Source organism: Trachypithecus francoisi, unplaced genomic scaffold (genome assembly GCF_009764315.1).
Source record: "Trachypithecus francoisi isolate TF-2019V2 unplaced genomic scaffold, Tfra_2.0 Contig01474, whole genome shotgun sequence".
Lineage (NCBI taxonomy): Eukaryota > Metazoa > Chordata > Mammalia > Primates > Cercopithecidae > Trachypithecus > Trachypithecus francoisi.
In genome coordinates this window covers 8,867,933-8,882,834 of record NW_022681435.1, presented here as the reverse complement: position 1 = coordinate 8,882,834, position 14,902 = coordinate 8,867,933, and the positions used below count along the sequence as shown (strand labels likewise).

The following is a 14,902-nucleotide window of genomic DNA, read 5'->3' as shown; positions in this document are numbered from 1 at the left end:
ATACAGAGCACTTCAATCATCACAGAAAGTTCTACAGGACAGCACTGGATAGACTCTTAGGGTTACTAACTGCATGACTAGTTACTAAAAATTCACTAATATTTTGGACCATGATTACTCAACTTGAAAATATCTGTCTATATTTACAGACAATAGAAGTCATCATGTGGCTGTTTTGCAAATCTTGCCATTAAAGTGAAAATTATAAAATAAAAATAAGAACATATTTAAGAGAGAGAAGTTCTTGAACCTTCTACTCCCAAATTTCACAACAAGAAAAAGAGAATCTAGTCTAGTTTGCTCTTTCTAGGTTTCATGACCTAACCATCTTATTTCCCCCTCAAAGTTAAGGTCTAGGGAGAACAAAAGGTATTTATGTTTAAAGTAGACATATTAAGTCAATGAACAGAGGTGGAAGATTCTGAAAGACTTAAGATCCCAGAAGTGGGCTAATCATACTGTTTGCTTCAAAGATTGTTTTTGGCTTACTTAAAAATTTCCACCAAGCACAACTGCCTGCAAGGTTTTGAAAAGTCTGGCTGAGAGTCAAAGCCTCACTCTACTCCTCACTGCACTGCATGAAGAAAGTTTGTAACTTGAAGACACCACACGGGGTAAAAGATACCATATTCGTTTTTAAAGCAAACTCTTTTAGGCTTATGATACCAAGTTAAACACCGAATCAGCAATTTTTTAAATTGCTCATCTATTGTGAGATCCTCTCATTTGATCTGCAATACTCACCGGGCAGGAAGTTCACATATTTGATTATGGCCAATATCCAAAACTTCTAGCTTTCGGCTTTCACATACCCACTCAGGCACATTTTCTAAGCGGTTCCTAAATGCAAGAACATAAAATTGTTTGGTTGAATTTGGCCTCAAAAGTGGTTCTAAACTCAAATTATTACAAGGACTAAGTAAAACCTTAAATGAAACACCAAAGTACCGTGGGCATAAATCGAAAGAATATGTGGATTCGCTTTTCTCCAGAAGTAAGAAGAACTGTGATAGGGAGAAGAAATAAAGAAAAAGTAAGGAAGAGGCAGAGCACAGTAGCTCATGCCTATGGGAGGATCGCTTGTGTCCAGGAGTTTGAGATCAGCCTGGGCAACACAGCGAGTCCCCATTGCTACAAAACATAAAACATTAGCTGCTCATGGTGGCATGCACCACTAGTTCCAGCTACTCAAAAGGCTACAGTGGGAGGACTGCTGGAGTAGAGTAGTTCGAGGTTTACAGTGAGCTATGATCTCATCGCTGCACTCCAACCTGGGTGACAGAGCGAGATCCTATCTCTAAAAAAAGTTAAATTTTTTAAAAAGAAGGAAGGACATAATTACATAATCTGTATCATCTCTAAAGTCTTGAAAAAAAAAAAGCCTAGCTCCAAATTGACTTTCCTAAAGGGTCTACAGACCTATGCCAATTTTAGGGAGAATCTGTGTTATACTGAAAATAAAAACACACAAAGTCAAATGGCATATCACAGTTTTATTTTCAAATTTATATTTTTTCCCTTAATATTAAAATATTTCCCAACTCCAGCTGTCATCATGAAAATATAGCCATGGATAAATGGGAAGGGAGAGAAATAGTTTTAAAATGGTGGCAATGAAAAGTTCACTGACAGTTAACTTGAAGAATTAATTAATTAAAAACATTTACTTGGGCATTAGATGGTAATTAGTTACTATAAAAAAGAGAACTAGGCGGGGCGTGGTAACTCATGCCTGTAATTCCAGCATTTTGGGAGGCCGAGGCCGGCAGATCACCAGAGGTCAGGAGTTTGAGACAAGCCTGACCAACATCGTGAAACCCTGTCTCTACTTAAAAAATACAAAAATTAGCTGGGTGTGATGGCACATGCCTGTAATCCCAGCTACTCAGGAGGCTAAGGCACGAGAATCGCTTGAACCCAGGAGGCGGAGGTTGCAGTAAGCCAAGATCGCACCATTGCACTCCAGTCTGGGCAACAAGAGCGAAACTCCATCTCAAAAAAAAAAAAAAAAAAAAAAAGAGAGAGAGAGAACTAAACTAATGCTGTCTTTAACTTTTAAATGAATTGATCATTACTTAGATAAACTACTCTATTTGAATGTGTCCCTAGTCACACTGGTTATCCTTTTACTTTCTTTTTAAAATACGTAAAGTGGCCAGGCACAAAGAATTTCAAACAGTATGTACATTATGACCACAATTCTTTATACACAGATGGGTAATTCTATGAAAACATGATGCTTGGGACAAGAATTATAAGATATTACAGCAAAAGGAAAAATAACTGTGATGTTAGGATGGTGGAATCATGCATTATTTATGTTCTTTAATTTTGCAATTATATCTACTCCTCAATTAAAATACAGAAATAGAAGGAATTATTTTCTGCTTAGTGTCTGTCATAGGCACATACAGTTCTGGATTTGAAGTCCTAAACATTGACACACTCATTTTTTTTTTTTAATTGTTAGTATCTAAAACATCTCAACAGGACAGGGGATTGAAAGTACTCTTTAGTAAAAACAACCCCAACATATAAAAATTAAAACTTCTGTAAGTGATAACTTAGAACTTTGTATGGAGGAACCTGACCTAGTAAACTCTGTGATAGGTGACAGTATGGGAGGTGGATGAGGTAGTGTGTTATAGTGAAGGTTCTGGGCATGAGAGTGGCCACAGGAAGATGAATATCATTTATGGGGCAGACTTCAGAGACAAGCATGACACAAGAGTTTCCAATTCAGTCTCACTTAGGGGTTTAAATGGCTAACATTTGCTGATTACACTGTATTTAAAAAGTAGTTTAACTCTATGACTAATTCTCGAAAATATATCTGGGCCGGGCGTGGTGGCTCATGCCTATAATCCCAGCACTTTGGGAGGCCAAGGCTGGTGGATCACTTGAGGTCAGGAGTTCCAGACCAGCCTGGCCAACATGGTGAAACCCCATCTCTACAAAAATACAAAAATATTAGCCAGGCGTGGTGGTGTGTGCCTGTAATCCCAGCTGCTCAGGAGGCTGGAGCAGGAGAATCATTTGAACCCAGGAAGTAGAGGTTGTAATAAGCCAAGATTGCGCCACTGCACTCCAGCCTGGGCAACAGAGCAAGACTCCATCTCAAAAAAAAGAAAAGAAAAGAAAAGAAATCTGTTCAAGATATTTATATGCACCCATGTATGCAAATCCCATTCCTATACTGTTCCTATACTGCTCTTATTCAAAATGTGAAAATAACATTCAGGGTTGCTGGGGGGTTGGGAGGAGTAGGTGGGGAAAGAAAACTAATTAGGTAATGTCTGATTTAAGTTAATTAAATAAAATTATCTGATGGGTAGTTAGTAGGAAATGTAAGAAGCACTACTCAAAGAGCTTTATGATTTTATAATTATATATTTATAATAAAAATTTAACTGTAATATTTTCCCAATAACCAAATACTGACATGTCTTGCATAATTGTGATTCAGTATATTATTAAAATAGCTAAGCCTGTGTAATCTCAAGACAAAAGGCAAAATTCTGTACAAGACAAATCATACAATAGTTGTGATTAAAAAGCATGGTGACTGTTAATAAACACACCAGAATTTAAGCACTGAAATGAGTTAACAGTTGTCACCTTGAGTGGGCCACAAACTCCCTATGTTTAGAACATTTTTGTGTATCTCCTTTGGAATTACCTTCAAAATGAGTTTCAATTTTATAATTCATTGTTAAAATTTTTTAAGTTTACTTCGTATAAATACACACTGTAGACACTGTCAAGCCTTTGTGCCTTTAAGAAAAAGTCTACTACAATATTTGTGGTAACTGCACTAAATATAATATACCGCAGAAGCAAATTACCATGAAAGGTAAAATGGTTAGCATATTCAAAAAGAAGCTAAGAAAACCAAGCAGGTTGTATAGAATTTCTACGTTGATAGGCTTTGTCACTATTTTCTAAGAATTCTTAGCAAAGAGATATATATCTAAACAAGGGGGGAAGAAATCAAAAGAAATAAAGCACTTAAAAAATTAAATTATCCTAAGACTTGGCAGAGTTTAAAAAAATAAAAAAAAATTTGAAAATAAAAAATAAAATTAACATTACTTCAGGGAAAGACACAAAAATATGATTCATATAATGAAAAGAGTTATTAGAACTTTAAGCCATATGGCCCTCAACTCACCTTTCAAGTCCAAATCTGGTGTTCAAATTGGTGTGCACACTGACACTCTGATGCTCTGGTTTGAGCTACAAATGTATTTTCATCAACAAATATATATCATTTTAGAGAATAAAGTAAAAATCATTAATGTTTTATCATTTACCTTCAAAATATTAAAAAGTACTTGTGCATAAGCTCAGTTAGAATTACTAAATAATTTTCTAGTAGACTCTAGAGGGCTCTAAGACTTGACTTCTTACCTGGAAACATCCATGTAGGACAGATAATTTGGAACTGGGTAAACATCAAGTTGAACAAGTTCTAGGAAGGAAAAAAAAAAACACAAAGACATCACTATCCAAATGACAGAGACTCTTTTTGTATGTGGAACATCATTACCATGCTTTATTCTCTATTGTTTGTTTAGTTTAGGAAGTACAATACATCATTTGTTCAACTTTGAAAGTACAGAAAAGTAAAAAAGAACTTTTAATTTAATCACAAGATCTTCTTCAGAGATTGAAATAAACCACGTATTCTAATTTCCTGCCTCTTTTCTATCCCTTTACTGTTGCTCTCTTATTGTTATGCAGGCTGTATTACATCTGAAGGATTAACCATGAGTACCATCCTTTTAAAACCCAAGGGTCCTTCCATAAAACCAAATAATGCTTCTTGTCTTTTGCCCTCATCACCTTACTGAAACAGCACTCCAGTGGGTCACAAATGACTTATTTTACTTAAATCTGAAACTCTTCCTCAAAACTTTATGAAATATGACACCACTGTCCCCTGTAACTTTGTTTCTTGGGCAGAGTAGTTTGTAAATGTCCTTCCGCTTCTCTAAACAATTACCAAGTAATTCACAGGTGCAGCTCCTATCTGGTTGCCCAGTCTGGCTCCAGCTAAGTGTGAGGGGTTTGTAAGTTGACCTTTGGTACTAGCACTCTCCTCTCTTCCAGTTACCTTACTTCCCTGGTTTCAGGTATCACCTCTGAGCAGATGAGTCTGAAATCAACATCTATAATCCTGACTACAAGTTCCCATTAGCCCACATGAAGCCCATCACAGTAACTTGGATTAGTGGAGTAGTGGATTACCCTCAACCTTCTCCTATAAATGCATTCTGTACACACTCTTTTCACATTAACCGCCTTAAAGCATCACTTCCATCATGTCTCCTCCACTTTAGAGTCTTTACTGGTTCTCTATTGCTTATTATACTAAGGCCAATGCTTCACTATCTGACTAAAAGCATGCCTCTCCTAATTACATCTGTGGGTTCAGAATTCCCTGTCTTCTCCCAGCTGCCCAACAAGCCACATTCAGATTCTTTCTTCCTACTTCATTCCCACTGGTTATCTAAATCCTATAACCCTTCAGTGCTCAGCCAAACTGATTACATTAGAAAATATACCTATATGAGGTTTGGCTTGTTTTTCTGAGATAACAGTAATCACATTTGAAAAATCCTTCATCTTTCAGAGTTCATGAGCTGCACTATGCATAAAACAAGTGCATGATAAACATATGTTCAACTTGCAGTAGTGAACACTTGTTTTCATTCAGTTTACTGACTGCAGGGAATTGAAACCTTCATCTTAGCAAACATATGCCCATATTACCTTTTCTTTTTTGGAACTGCCCTGATTTTCAGATTCTTAGAAAGAAACATTAAATGATTAAGACTCTTGCTTTATGGTGTCCTTGTGGGTATATCATTCTGGTTTATCTTTTTTTAATAATCTTTTTTTTTTTTTTAGACAGGGTCTCACTCTGTCAACCAGGCTGGAGTGTAGTAGTGTGATCTCAGACCACTGCAGCCTCCACCTCCGGAGCTCCAGCAATTCTCCTGCCTCAGCTTCCCACTCCCAAGTAGCTGGGACTATAGGCATGCACCGCCATGCCCAGCTAACATTCTGGTTTATCTTAAGGTGAGCTCTCTGTTAGTCAAACATGAAACTGGAAATCCTGAATGGAGTCAAAATAAAACTTCCTTTCACTCTCCAGTATTAAATAAAGTTTCCAGATTTAGTAATAAGGTAGTAAAGATCTCTAGATCTTGGTAATGTAGCCCAAGAAATAGTTCTCTTTTCTCTCTTCCTTTAAGCAGAAAATCCAAATCAAAAGTATGAGTAACTTATAGGGAAAATAAAATCTTCCTTTTTGATTCCTTTAAATAGTAAGTCAGCATTTTTCTTTTGTGACTTTTATTTTAACAAAATTTGAGCTATTTTACTAACTACTTGAGCAAAGAACAATCAGAGAGGCAGAAATAATGATGCTGGGTAAATTCTTGGAACCAAAAGAGCAACTTTGATGTGGCCTATGATACATACCATTAGAAGAGGCATAGAGTGCTTTTAGGAAATAGCCACAGATGTCTAATGTGACCAGTTGATTCCTTTCACAGTGTAAAACTTCAATGTTGTTGAAAATCATGGCATCTAGATCACCAAGTTTATTGTCTCGTAGGTCAAGCTGAGTAACATGCTGTAGAAAGTCCACTTCATCTGCTATCAGCTTCCTAATTATGTTCAACCTTGAGGGAAAAGGACATAAATAGAGACCACAATTAACTGCAATGCTAAACACCCTAATACAAGAGATAGCGAGAAAGAACTCAATTCTCTCTGTACTATAGTTCTCCATGATTTTTGGAATCTCAGCATCTGGCCTTGCTTAACTAGCCAGAGTATCTATTTTTAGCTACAATTCCAGGAGGTTTTAACCTTCACAATATATTCTGAAACACAAATGACACCACTACAGCTGGGAGAGGAATAAGCACATTGACTTTACCTTAATTTACTTCTAGGGGGGAAATAATCCACTTAAGCATTGACTTCCAAAGAACTAGGAACTGACTTCCAAAGAACGGTGAAACTGTACCATACCGAAAAGAACATAAGAAACAAAACTCAGAACAACTGTTACGCACATTACAACTACAATGAATATTGAATGATGCATAAGCAGGCGGATGAGTAGGATGGAATTAAAGGTTGAGGCGGAAAAACAATAATGGACCAGAGTCACATAACAAGTAAGAGTTGCACACTGAATGGGAGCACCAGAGATGGGAATGCAAGCACATGACTCCCAACTGCTCAGGACCAGGATGAACCACCAAAACTACCTCCATCTATAAAATACTGCTTGATAGAGTAAAGCGCAGAAAATACTGAAATCCGGTATCTAAGATCTATTGAGAAATCACAGAATGATGGAGAAAAATGGGAATCAACACCTCTACGATGAAGCAAGGCACAGCAGAAAACTGGCAGAATCTCTAGCCATAAGAACTAGTGAGCTAACTGACTGAAGTTGCTGTGGATGAGCTATCAGAAAATAAGTAGTAACGGGGACTACGAACCAAAATAACAAAGACATATTTAGCTTCAAAAGGAAGAAAAATAGATGGAAATGTCAATTTCCAGTTTGTTAGGCTATGTCTAACTCCTTTAGAAACAAACACAAAAACCATCTACTTTCCATTACAAAGCCAGTAAAGTGCTGAGATGATGACCTTGACTAGAAGAGTATTAATATAGGATGGGCGCAGTGGCTCATGCCTGTAATCCCAACACTTGGGGAGGCAAAGGTGGGCGGTTCACGAGGTCACGAGTTCAAGACCAGCCTGGCCAGCACAGTGAAACCCCATCTCTACTAAAAAAAGTATTAAAAATTAGCTGGGCATGGTGGTACGTGCCTGTAATCCCAGCTACTCGGGAGGCTGCGGCAGGAGAATTGCTTAAACCCAGGAGGCGGAAGTTGTGGTGAGCCAAGATCATGCCACTGCACTCTAGCCTGGGCGACAGAGCGATACTCTGTCTCAAAAAACAGAAGAGTATTAATTTAAGTCTGGAGTACAGGAAAAAGCAGTTTCTCTGTAGTGAATTTCTGTCCTTTAAAAAAATAAAATAAAGCTATGGAAAATGAATTAAGAATAATATCCTGAAGCCACTGAAACACAAGGATGAGTTCCAGCAAAGAGCTGGGATTCGTCAACACACAAGCACAGCATATGGCCTTTTCCAATGTCCCTAAGAGGATGTTTTTTTGGCTCCTTCTCTTTTTTTATTCCAGGTTGTAAGATTTAAAAACTGGCCTTGACCCAGCAATCTGCCTATTTCCAAATGCTCACTAGATTACTAGAATGTGCACACAGAATGAAAAAGAAAAAAACACATCTCATCTTGGGTACAACAGACTGCAGGAATGGAACAAAAGCCCATCTTCTTCCCAATCTACACTTCGAATAACCTTCAAAATGGCTTTATCATCTTCACTTGAAAAAGCCACATACAATTTCATTCAATTAATACAATTTTATTGTATTAATACTAAAATAATAAGCATTGGTTTAATAAAGAGACAAAAATATCTATAACAAAAGCAAAGTTAATGTAACGAAAAGGCAAGTTAACATTTGGCTTAAGTTGCTAACTCTCACCATGACTGAAATACCAAGTTTTCAGGCTCACACAGTAATTCAGCTACTTAGGATGAACTATTTTATTATTTGTTTAACTGAAAGATAAAACTGTACGTATTTATTGTGTACAGCATGACTTTTGAAATATATGTACACTGTGAAATGACTAATTCTAGCTAGTTCACGTGCACCATCTCACATAGTTATTACTTTTGTAGTGAGAATACTTTAAATCCACTCTTAGCATTGTTCAAGAATACAATATATTATGGCATGGTGTGGTAGCTCAAACTCTGTAATCCTAACACTTTGGGAGGCTGAAGTAGGAGGTTCGTTCAAGACCAGACTGGGCAATAGAGCAAGACCCCATCTCTACAAAAAATAAAAAATTAGCCAGCCGTGGTGGCACATGCTTATACTCCCAGCTATTTGAGAGGCTGGGGCAGGAGGATCACTCGAACCCGGGAGTTTGGGGCTGCAGTAAACCGTGACTGCACCACTGCATTCCAGCTTGGGTAACAAAGTGAGACCCTGTCTCAGAGAAGAAAGAAAAGAAAAGAAAAGAAAAGAAAAGAAAAGAAAGAAGAGAAGAGAGAAGAGAAAAAGAAAAGAAAAGAAAGAAGAGAAGAGAGAAGAGAAGAGAAAAGAGAAGAGAACAAGAATACAAACAAATACAATATATTGTTCACCACAGTCACTATGACATAACTATGACAAACTAAATTTATTTATTTATTTATTATTTTAAGGCAAAGTCTCTCGCTCTGTCACCCAGCCTGGAGTGCAGCGGTGCGATCTTGGCCCACTGCAACCTCCACCTCCCGGGTTCAAACAAGTCTCCTGCCTCAGCCTCCTGAGTAGTTGGGACTATAGGTGCAAACCACTACGCCGAGCTAATTTTTGCATTTTTAGTAGAGGTGGGGTTTCACCATGTTGGCCAGGCTGGTCTTGAACTCCTGACCTCAGGTGATCCACCTGCCTCAGCCTCCCAAAGTGCTGAGATTATAGGCATGAGCCACCACACCTGGCCCGGACAAATTTTTTAAGAGGCAAAATATGACTAAAATTCCCTTCTGGCCAGATGTGGTGACTCATGCCTGTAATTCTCAGCACCTGGGGAGTTTGAGGCAGAAGAACAGCTTGAGCCCAGGAGTTTGAGTCAGCCTAGGTAACAAAGTGAGGCCGCTCTCTCCAAAAAATTTAAAAATTAGCCAAGAGTGGTAGTGTGTACTTGTCATCCCAGCTACACGGGAGGCTGAGGTAGGGGGATCACTTAAGTCCAGGAGATGGAAGCTATAGTGAGCTGTGTTTGTACCACTGCACTCCAGCCTGTGAAGGGCTACGGTGATGGTGACAATGATGATGACCTATGGCTTTGTTGCAATAAGAGATAAATAAAACAAGGTGTTTTTCAACAGGTTTCACAATTTAGTAAAGAGAGTCATATATGTTTTATGAAATACAGGAAATACAAGTATGTGATAAGTGCCATGGGTGATGTATAAAATGTAGAGAATGGTTTAAAAAAAAAAAGAGGCTATGGAAAAGGAAGCAACTCATCTGATTCCCAAGAGCAGGCAGAATGGAACAGGTGTTCATGGGAGAAGAAAAGCAGGTGCGTGGAAGCAATGGAACAGCCTCTGCATCAAAGAAAACAGCACAGGGTAAGTTTCGTACCTGCCTGAATACTTTCTGCAGGAATGCAGGGGATGTGAGGCTCTAGGCTACAAAGGTGGGTGAGGCAATTAATATTTACCAAGGACTGGACACACTAAGGACTAACACTGGGGCTGAAGGATAAATAAAACAGTGCTTAAATTATCTATGGTGAAGGAGACCTATTTTCTAAAGTTGTAATTCATGACAGACTGATATATAGTACTCAACCCATACACAGCTCACACCACATGCAACTCACTGTGCAAGTTTGACAACATCTAAATTAGTTGAGGTCGGGTGCGGTGGCTCATGGCTGTAATCCCAGCACTTTGGGAGGCTGAGGCAGGTGAATCACTTGAGATCAGGAGTTCAAGACCAGCCTGGCTAACATGCTGAAACCCTGTCTCTACTAAAACTACAAAAAGTTAGCCAGTCATGGTGGTGGGAGCCTGAAATTCCAGCTACTTGGGAGGCTGAGGCAGGAAAATCGCTTGAATCTGGGAGGCGGAGGTTGCAGTGAGCCAAGATCGCACCACTGCACTCCAGTCTGGGCAACAAGAGTGAAATTCTGTCTCAAAAAATAAAAATAATAATAACAATAATAAATAAAATAAAATAAAATATACTAGTTGATTCCCTGTACAGCAAGAATCAACTCGTAATGCAGTTGGATATTGTGGCAATGTCAAATCATTATACGTTACTAAAATATTAGTCTCAACTTCTGTACACATCTCATTGTGAAAAAGTCGCGAATAGTTCACTTGCCACTCACAGGTTGGAAGCTCACACATGAGCAGCTCAGAGATACAACCTCATCCTCAAAGGACTCACATACCAGTGGGCTGAAACCAAATATGAGGGCTTGAATACCCTGAACTAGAGAACCGCAGGCTCTGAGCAAAATTGTGCTTGCTTAGGAGGTTGCACAAAGGAAGCAAATGGCTCAGTTAGAAGACAACAGTCACAGTGAGAAGAAAAAGGAAGCAATGAAAGAGAGAAACTCATGTAAAAGAAGAGCTGATAGAATCAGCCAAGAGTTGTGTGTCTGGAAGACCAATGAGATGGTGTTGCTATCAGCAAAAACAGAAATCCATGAGAAAGAACTGGCTGAGTAAGAAAGACACTGAACTCTGTTTTACATGTATTTGGTTAAATGTGCAATAAGGAAAACCAAGAAGTTATCTACCTGGCAGCTTAAGTGGAACTGGTCTCAAGAAGTCAAAGAAGGAATAGGGAAAGACTGGGGAATGATTAACATCAAGGTGAAAGGTGAAAATGAAACCTGAGAGTATATGCAACCACCAAGGCAGAAAACATGGAGAGAAAGAGAAGTGACCAACAAGTAACAGCCACACTTTGTACAAACAGGAGAAAGAGAAGGAGAAGGAGGAGAGGGGAGGAGGAATTATTAATGATGCCACAGAAGAAATAATACGAAACTCAAAGAACATCAATGCAAAGAAAACAATCACCACTTAATCTGATGTAACATTTCCATTAAGGGGCGAAAAAAAAAAAACTCAACAAAAGTAGCCCTTTACTTAGAGAAACTAAGCGAGACTCTCCTTAAATTACTCCACTAGCTTTGATTTTAAGCATTAAGGCAGAATTAGGCTGGGTGTGGTGGCTCATGTCTGTAATCCCAGCACTTTGAGAAGTCAAGGCAGGTGGATCACCTGAGGTCAGGAGTTCAAGACCAGCCTGGCCAACATGGTGAAACCTGTCTTTACTAAAAATATAAAAACTAGCCAGGTGTGGTGGCAGGCACCTGTAATCCCAGCTACTCAGGAGGCTGAGGGAGGAGAATCTCTTGAATCCAGGAGGTAGAGGTTGCAGTGAGCTGAGATCATGCCACTGCACTCCAGCCTGGGTGACAGAGAGAGACTCTTGTCTCAAAAAACAAAAACAAAAACAGAAGCAAAAACAAAAACAATAAACAACAAATAAAGTATTAAGGCAGAATTAGAACCAATCTGATCTGATTTTCCCCTCCTCAGCTCAGGAGCAAGGAAGGAAGCAGTTACTCATGGTCATGCAACATTTACAGAGTGTCTAATGTCTATTCTGGTACTTAAATATCCTGTAGGTGATGTCATCTAAAAAGACTCAAGTTAGAACTACGAATCTTAAGAATTTATAAAACTCTAAGATTTATTACTTGTAGACATTTTAGATTGATCTTACATGTCAGCTAATTCACACCAAGAAAAATGATGTCTTCCTTCATGTACCAGGTAACTCGGAAATCATCTCATTCTTGTTACCTAAGGTCAGTGCAAGCCATTGTCCTTGGCTCTAATGAAATTCTACCCCTGGTGGATGAATAAAATAGGGCTTAAATTCTGGAATATGAGGGTTTTCTAAATAGAAGGAACTCAGAGGCAAGTAACGTAAACAATTTGGAAAGCATGTTAACAAAGTGTTTAGAGTTCCTTATCTTGTTACATTCCAAGAAATTCTCAAAAATCAGATAAATTATAACTACTTTAACTTCCAAATTAAGAATTTTATATCTATAAATTGCTAATACTTCCCTAGGAAGGACAGGTCTGATTCCTTTATTCTGAGGAAAGGTGAAGCCAAGCAATTCTTGGCTATGGGAAGGTATGGGTTTCCTTGGCTGAGTCATACGAATGGAGAAGAAAGGGAGCAAAAGGTGATGCTACTTTACACTGATGAAACTGAACACGCCTGAGTATTTGGGAGGCTGAGGCAGGAAGATCACCTGAGCCCAGGAGTTTGGGGCTAAAGTGAGCTCTGAGCGCATCATTGCACTCCAGGCGGAGCATGAGAGCAAGGCCCTATCTCTTTAAAAACAGCAATAACAAAAAATACAAAACAAAAACAAAAAACAGCTCTTTCACTCAACTGGGTTCCAATTTGCAAAACAAAGACCTTCAAGACATACATCAGTGAGAAAGTCTCCAGTAACAGCAAACCCTACTATTAATCATAATTCTTCTCTCTAGGCAGAAATAGAAAAATGGGTCCACATTCAATTACCCAGCCTGTTTGACTTGGTTAATAACCTACTCCCCACCCCTGCAATATAAGCCAACAGCTCAAATGAGATCTATTTCTCAAAAATGGTTACCTTAGATCCACATGTTTAATATGAGGCATTTTTCTTAAAGCCTGTAGCCTAAGGGTCTCCATACAGTTTCCGGACATACAAAGTTTATCCACAGCAGTCAATTTCTCCAATACTTCTGGAATGTCAGTAAATTCATTGAAAGAAAGACCCAGATAACTAAGCTGCTTCATGTTCTCCAACTCAGCAGGAAGGGATTGGAGAAAGTTTCCATCCAACAAAAATGTCTGTAAGCTATTAGAGAAAACATAAGAATTATAAAGAGAATGTATAAATTTTACATCTTTATTATCAACATACAAGTTCCATAGTGTAGATCATATTACCAGAAAATGTATTACTCTTTGCAAAATGCCTAAGGGCAGGGCCTGAGGCAATAATGGACCAAAGAGAAATAATCAGAGATAAGCACCTTAATCTTTTATTGAAAATGAAAATTATGACCAGCTTTCCCAATTTGAACAGGCTTAAATGGGAGCAACATGAGCTAACTGTGATATAAATTGATTCAGATATCCTTTGGGCTTTCCTTATTTCTCAAAATTAATTTCTAAGTCTTTGAATTCAATATAACTCAGAAAAATGAGAACATAACCCACATTCCATGTTTAGACATACTCATTTGCAGGGATCTTCAGTTCTAAACAAGAATATTTAATTTTTTACAAGACCGTAAAGAGTACAAATCCAACATATGAACTCCGTACAGACTATACAGTCCCTGATCTCTTGATTTGGGGCCAAGACTTACATGACCAACATAACAAGTTAACTAATCTCATGTGCTACACCCCCAATGCAGCTTCCCTGGGGTTTCTGGATATACCCGCCAGTGGGGTTTGAGGTACACACTTGTGCATCACTCCAACAGCTGCTGGGACCGATCGCAGGGCATTGCAGGACACATTCAGCTCTGCCAGGGTTGGAATACTGCAGACTGCTAGTGGGAAGTCCCCTAAATGATTATTGGAAAGATTAAGACTCTTCAACTTGGTGAACCTATTAAAATAAAGCAAAACCAAAAGGGAAAAAAGAGACAAATGTCACTAACATCATCATTTTAGCATAGCCTAAGAGATAATCTAGCCCAACTCCCAAATTCAACTGAAAAGGAAATGCAGGCCCCAGAGAGGTTAAGGAGCAGCAGCGCTGGAATGCACATCTGCTGACTCTAAGGCCAGTGCTTTACCTAAAATGTAAACATTCTATCTAAAAACAAACTTTTCCCTCTAAAATAAGGTTGAATATTTCAGGAAGTGAATTCTGCTGGAGTAAGTTTTTTAGCAGTATCTCAATTAGCTTAATTAACACAGTGTAAGTGGCCCCAGTGAAGGAGGAAAGGGACCAGGCAGAGCTGGAGTTAGTACTTATGGAGTCCGTGCTGTTGCAGACAAGTCAAAACCTTCTGTTTCATGTTTCTCTTTTTTTTTTTTTTTTTTGAGATGGAGTCTCGCTCTGTCGCCCAGGCTGGAGTGCAGTGGCCGGATCTCAGCTCAATGCAAGCTCTGTCTCCCGGGTTTACGCCATTCTCCTGCCTCAGCCTCCCGAGTAGCTGGGACTA

At 38.7% G+C, this 14,902-nt stretch overlaps 1 protein-coding gene across 1 annotated transcript in view; it reads right to left on the bottom strand.

Annotated features, from left to right (window-relative positions):
* PHLPP1 (PH domain and leucine rich repeat protein phosphatase 1) overlaps window positions 1-14,902 on the bottom strand; it is a 270,198-nt gene that overhangs the window by 70,033 nt on the left and 185,263 nt on the right. The window contains exons 5-9 of the mRNA XM_033239200.1: window positions 14,194-14,340; window positions 13,345-13,575; window positions 6,490-6,692; window positions 4,411-4,471; window positions 745-840 (exon numbers count right to left, since the gene is read on the bottom strand). Coding sequence (XP_033095091.1) covers window positions 745-840; window positions 4,411-4,471; window positions 6,490-6,692; window positions 13,345-13,575; window positions 14,194-14,340 — 738 coding nt within the window. The remainder of the gene's footprint in view (window positions 1-744; window positions 841-4,410; window positions 4,472-6,489; window positions 6,693-13,344; window positions 13,576-14,193; window positions 14,341-14,902) is intronic.